The sequence below is a fragment of the Athene cunicularia genome (assembly GCF_003259725.1).
Source record: "Athene cunicularia isolate RWA chromosome 27 unlocalized genomic scaffold, athCun1 chr27_part1, whole genome shotgun sequence".
In the NCBI taxonomy this organism is placed as follows: Eukaryota; Metazoa; Chordata; class Aves; order Strigiformes; family Strigidae; genus Athene; species Athene cunicularia.
In genome coordinates this window covers 1,008,139-1,014,275 of record NW_020799138.1, presented here as the reverse complement: position 1 = coordinate 1,014,275, position 6,137 = coordinate 1,008,139, and the positions used below count along the sequence as shown (strand labels likewise).

The 6,137-nt window shown below is 61.3% G+C and overlaps 1 protein-coding gene across 1 annotated transcript in view; it reads right to left on the bottom strand.

The window, feature by feature from the left end:
• TNS4 (tensin 4) overlaps positions 1–6,137 on the bottom strand; it is a 16,300-nt gene that overhangs the window by 7,290 nt on the left and 2,873 nt on the right. Inside the window, exon 2 of the mRNA XM_026864594.1 lies at positions 2,213–2,850. Within this exon, the coding sequence (XP_026720395.1) occupies positions 2,213–2,723 (511 nt within the window). The 5' untranslated portion in view covers positions 2,724–2,850. The remainder of the gene's footprint in view (positions 1–2,212; positions 2,851–6,137) is intronic.

Below are 6,137 nucleotides of genomic sequence, written 5' to 3'. Positions count from 1 at the left end.
CTCGGCACCTCCCCGGGCTTCGGCAATTTCCTGAAGCCCGTGCACATGGTGAGGGCCCAGCAGAGGAGCAGCTGGGTCTCCCTGCTCTCCACGAGCCCCGGGTCGGACACCAGCTACATCCTCGGAAGGTAAACGTCCCCATCTTGGGCCGATGCTGGGGATGGAAGGGGCACGGGGCGGTTTCCCCGAGTCCCGCTGTCCAACAGCTCCTTCCCCAGGCTGGCAGTGGATGCCCCGCGGGGCTGGCGGGGGCTCTGGGGTGGGCTGTGCGTCACCTCCCGGGTAAACAACCCCCTGATCCCCTCCCGCTCTCTGTCTCCCTCTTGCAGCAGCACCCACTCGCTCCACACCGACGACGGGGATGCTCACGCCGCTGCCTGCTGCTCCGCTGAGTGCCCGTCCCCTGCCAGCCCCCTGGGCAGCCCCTGCCCACCTTCCCCGAGGTCTCACTCTGGAGGAGCCTTTGGGCTGAGTCCCCCCCAGCCCAGGGCAGGCTGCTCTGCCAAAGTCAACACCTCGCTGTCCCAGAAGGGCCAGGCCAGCAGCTGCCCCCCCTCCATCCTCAACTCCGCAGCCGACATCCCCGTGCTGCTGGTCAACGGGTGCCTGGAACAAGGAGACGTGTCCTCTGGGCTGGCCAAAGTGCCCCCCAGCTCTGTCACGCAGACCCCCCCACCCGGCTGCAGCCCGCCCTCGAGGTTCGGTGGCCTGAACAACGCGCTGTCTGCACCGGCGCTCTCCTGCCTCTCGGACAGTAAGTGACCTCCCCGCCGCAGGGCCGGGCGTGGGGCGAGGAGCTGTAGAGCCCAACAGCTGCCTCGAAAGGGGCAGCAAACAGCCCCTTACTCTGGTTTATCTGCGAGGCCACCCGCCTCCATCCCAGCAGCAGCAGGGGCGCCGTCTGCTCCAGAATCGCCCAAGCCCCGCGGCGCGCTCGCTCTGCTCCTGACTCGGGCTCAACTGCTCCCCGGCTCGAGCGCCGGGACCCCCCAACCCTCCGGGCTGCAGCTCAGAGCATCGCAGACACGCGCCTCGTCCCCGCCCAGCCCCGCGGTCCTCGGGCAGACGTTTGCACGAGGGCTCAGGGAGAACAGAATTTTTCTCATGCTTTAACACCCTTTCATTTGACCTTCCTCTGGAAAGAGGCCTAGGGATGGATTTTCCAGGTATTTCTGTGTCTGAAGACACAGATAGGCCACGAGGCTCTTCAGAAGCGGTGGGGCTGTATCTTCAGGCACCTAAACACGTCACAGATGTGTCCCCCAGCGCAGCGGAATGCTTGTGGCAGCGTGCAACGCGCTGCCCCTGCACAGCACGGCGAACGCTCTGCGAAAGAGCCACAGGCAAGAGTGTTTGGCTCCGCGGCAGCACACGCAGCAGAGCCCGGATCGCAGGGATGACAGAGGAGTGTTGCAAAAGGGTTCACGTAAGGCACCCAGGCATGAGAGCAGGGAGAGGGGGTTGGTATGTGCCGCTGATGTTCTGCCTTGTGTATGCCAGGTATGCTGCCGGAGGAGCGCACAAGCCCTGGAAGAAGAATTTCCCTGGCAAAATGATTGGGAACATTTAAATGGGATGGTTGTGTAACGATCGGTACCTTAGCCCAGGGCTTTGGAAATCTGGCTTCAAATCCTTGTGCTTCCACAGGTCAAGTATGACCCTGGGAGAGGCTGCGCGGCCCGTGGTGGAGCGGGGCTGAGCAGCTCCGGCCATCGCAGCCAGAGGTCAGCGCCTGTCCCGAGCCCTTGACGGTAATAACTTGGATCAGGCGTTTGATGAGAGCTACGAGCCCCATTTCTAACAAGAAATGTTTTCTCCAAACACAGAGAAACAAGCATCAGGTTGAATTAAGGCTGTTCTGCCTGGTTTGGATCCCGCTGAGCTAGCTGGACGCGAGACGTGCCAGAAGTGGTCAGACTGGGGCCACCTCAGCACGGGAGCGAGGCAGAGCCTGGATGCGCTCCTTGTTCTGCTGCTTTACGTGAAGCCCGATGTCAGCAGACACACCCCACGCTGGTCCCACTGGGGACGCTGGGGGATGTCACCGACGCCCCTCCCCAGCCCTCCCCAGGCGCACAGGACCCCATCCTGCCCGCTGGGGCTGGAGTGCGGCCGGCCGCTCTGCCCCGCGCCGTCACTCTGCCTCTTGCAAAGGGTTTTCACCGGGGCTGAGCTGCGCTGGCTCCACCGCAGCACCGGCCTTTTGCCTCACCTATTGCCTCCGGCCCTTGTTTCCTGGTGGCAGCAGCATCGCCCTGGGAAGGAGGTTGAACCACATCCTTCGCCGGCTTGCACGGGAGCGGCTGGAAGGTCGGATCGATTTCTAGGATCAGCTGGTTGAGACTCTCTATTGATATGTCCAAGGTAGGAGACACCACGTGAGCCTCGAGGTCCGTGCCGGTGTCCCCCTCCTCCTTCAGCTGATACGGGGCAGCGGGTGTCTCTGATGAGGGGTCCTGCTGCCCCTTCCCCTGCGCGTGAGCAGCCACACGCTCGAGCACGGGGTGGGCTCCGTACAGCCCTGGGGCGGGAAGCAGGCGCGTGTTGGTGGCCACCCCTGCGGACGGGGCAGCCCAGCCCTCCGTCGAGTAGTAGGCGTACTTCATGGGCAGCGCGGAGCAGCCCGGGTACCCCCCCGGGTGCAAGCTCTTGCTTTCCTCCTGCGAGGAAACGCACACGGTCTGTCCAACACGCAACACGTGGTTTTGTATGACCTGTGACATGGTTTGGTTTTCTGGTTTGATGGCTTAGAGTCCAAGGGAAACCTCTTCCTCCTCCTCCTCGCCTCCTTTTCTCCACCAGGGACCTCAGACCCCTTCTTCAGTCCAGCGGCTCAAGTGGAAGAAGAATCTAAGGAATGCAGAGAGAGGAGCGGTTACACAGGCATGCCCCGGGCAGGAGCAGACTTCAGCGGAAAAGTCTATAAAAATGGGGATTTGGAGTGCAAAGCTGGAATTCAGCTCATAAGAAAACAAGTCATCCCGTATTGCTTTTCCACCCCAACCCAGCCCCAGCTCCTGGTGCCGCAGTGCAGCTGGGCAAGTGCAAGGAGGATTAGTCTGCAACAGCTTTTCAGGATTCAAAGGCCTAAAAATGACTTTCTGCTTTATTTGCACAGTGCTTGTTTTCTTCCTTAGGAATGAAACGAAGAATCCCTCCAACAAGGTTCACACGGGACCCTGACCCTCTGAAAGCACCCGGGGAGGCAAGCGAGCCCGGAGCCGCGCAGGGAGACCTGGAGTGGGCCAGCGCGAGGGACCTGCCTGCCAGAGCAATGTTCTGCGAGCGGGTGTACATTTAATCTGAGGCTTTAGTTCGCTGGTACAACGTGAGCTGAGCCCTGGAAGCCTGGGTATGCAGCTGCTTTCTCAGTCAAGGCGCTGCTCTAGGAATCTGAGTGCTATTAAATTCTGAATACACTCTGGCTTTGCTTTAAGAAAGTATTTTTTTGCTTTAAGAAAGCATTTTTTAGTTCGCCGTTAAAAAAAAAAAAACGGGCGGCAGAAGGCCGGCTTCCCCTGAGAGGCTCTAGGCACAAGGTCTCAGGGCACAGTTTAGAGGTGGGGAGCTTGTCCAACTCCATCAGCTAACAAGTGGGGTGTCCCTTGGCTGCTGCTCTCCCTCAGGTCGTCTGCGCAGAGCTGTGGTTCAGAGGAACTCGCTGCCACCCAACACACCGGGGGAGCCGCGCTCGTGTGCTTCGGGATGAGGAAGATCAGCCCGTCCCCCTCCGTCCCCACCGGCGCAGCCAAAACCCAGCGTGGGGGACATCAAAGCCAAGCCCCTTCCCCGCGCGGTGCGGGCTGCATGGCAGCGTGCCCGTCCTCTCCGGCCTGGGGGAGGGCAGCGCCGGCGGGGACCAGGGGCTGGGGACCACGGGCTGGCCCGGGACCCAGAGCCGAAGGCTACAGCTCCCTCCTCCATATCCTGCGTGGATCTGGCGTGCAACACCTACAAACAGTGGGCTCCACTTATTAACATATCTGTCCTTTCCTGCATCAGTCTTGAATGACTGACGGACTTACTCGCCTATCTCGGCTTGATTAACGGTGGAGTCAGAGGATGAAGAAAGAGCCCCTGGGGCAGCGGGTCGGCAGCCGCCGTGGGCGCGGGCAGGGGTGCTGGGCCAGCGCCGTACGTCATGTCTGGGGAGCGGTGACTAACTGCCGTGCTGGGCGCTGAGAGCTGTGACGGAGGTGGCTCAGAACAGGCCAGCTTTGCCCTCCGTGAATTATATAACCCTGGAGAAACCTCTCCTCTTGCTGGAGAGACACCCAGAACAGCAGAGGCTCACGGAGATCAGTGAATTAGAAGTAAAACATGGCTGGTGCCTGGTGCTGCCCACAGCGGGGGGCACTCGGCGGGGCTGCGGGGCCCGAGTCGCTCTCCAAAGAGCTCGGCGAGGATTTAAGGGCTGCAGAAGTGAACGGATACTTCAAACCCATTCAGCTTCCTCCCAGCCCGGACCCCACCGTGTCTCCTGAGCCTCTGATGGATTTTATTTACAGGACCGGCAGGCGGGTCCCCAAGAGAGGCTCAGGACCAAGGACGTGTCCTGCACCAAGACCTGCACTGCAGGAAGGAAAGTGCCTCTGGAGGCAGCTGCTGCGCCTTTAGTGGCAAATGAGAGACACGCGGCATCTCCGCATTGTGACGCACTCATTAATACACGAACTGATCAAGACACGCAGCCTCCAGGCCCTGGGGCCACACTCTGCCCCGGCCCGGCCGGGAGAGGGACAGACCCCGGAGCAGGTTGTGCCTGAGAGGGATCTGTCAGAGAACGGGGAAAAGGGAAGAGCGGGACCCGAGGGCGGCTGCTGCCCGGGCTGCGGGGCGGGCAGGTGAGAGGCGCAGGCTGCCGTGGGGGGGTCCCCGCTGCGCTGCTCTGCCTCGGCATTTTGGACCCGAACTCCCCGGCGCAGAGGGTGCGGAGGGGGGCTGGGACCCCAACTCCCCTGGGCTCTGCCCGCCTCTGGGTTCCTGCCTTGGAGCAGGACTGGGCTGTGACGCCGCAGGCAGCGCCGTGAGCAGCGCGGTGCGGTACAAGTCTGGGAGGGAGCGTTTGTTAAATATAAAAAGAAGAGTCATTCCAGGTCAAAGACACAAGCTAGATGGAGTGAAAATTGGATTCTCCCCTGGGGAGAAGAACTGCCTGGCTCCAGTCAGCGTCCACAAGACAAGGCTGGTTTTAATTTAAGTAGGTACAGAAATAACGTGCAGTATGCATGAACCAGGACTGTCAGGGGGTTCCAGGAGCATGCACGCAACAGCTTCCCTCCTCTCTTGTACTCCTGCCCTGAGTTTTTGATCTTTCTCATGCCTGATGCTGCCAGAATTAGCCTCCAAACCTCATTTCTCCTCCCTTCCCTTCCCTGCGTTAGAGTGAGAGGTCTCCCAGGCTCCTCACAAGAATTTTGAGCCTCAGCTTCAGGCTCTTCTGCTCCGAGGAAGGAAGGAGGAGAAGGGCTTGGGTGAAGGAGCTTAATCACAAGGTGCCTGTTAGCACCAGCACGGTGCAGCCATGAGAAAGACAAACGCTGCCCACAGACGCTGGGACTGTCCAAGAGCAACCTGAAATAGCAGCACCCTCGAGCGCGAAGGCTGGGCAGCGTCCGGCTGTGCCCAGGGGAAGGGGCCGGGCTGGCACGGCAGGACGGGGAGCGCTGGCAGGGAGCCCGTGTCGCGTGGCAAAGCCGACGGCACCGCTGTGCCCTGCCACGGGGCGCGATGCCCTCGGCGCCGGCAGCAGCAGCACGAGCTCTGCAGCGGAAGCGTCGCGGCCCCGGCAGAGGTGGCCCTGGCAGAGGTGGCCCTGGCAGAGGTGGCCCCGGCGCGGCAGACGGGCCACGCAGGGCTTGGCTGGGCAGCTGCACCGGGGCCGGGAGGGTTTGCTGGCTGTGCACGGACACTGGGGGAAGGAGCACGGCTGTTTGAGCTCAGACAAGGCTACACGAGAAGAAATGGAAATAAACTGGCCACCAACACAACACAACTGGAAATGACAGAGTTTCTGCTTCTGGAAACAGACTGTGGAGCTGAATTCCCCCTAAAACAAAGGGACCCCACTGCTCCCCCCCAGGAGAGGGGGGGCAGCCCCCTGCCGTGAAAAGGAGCCGGGCTCGGGGTCGGAGCTA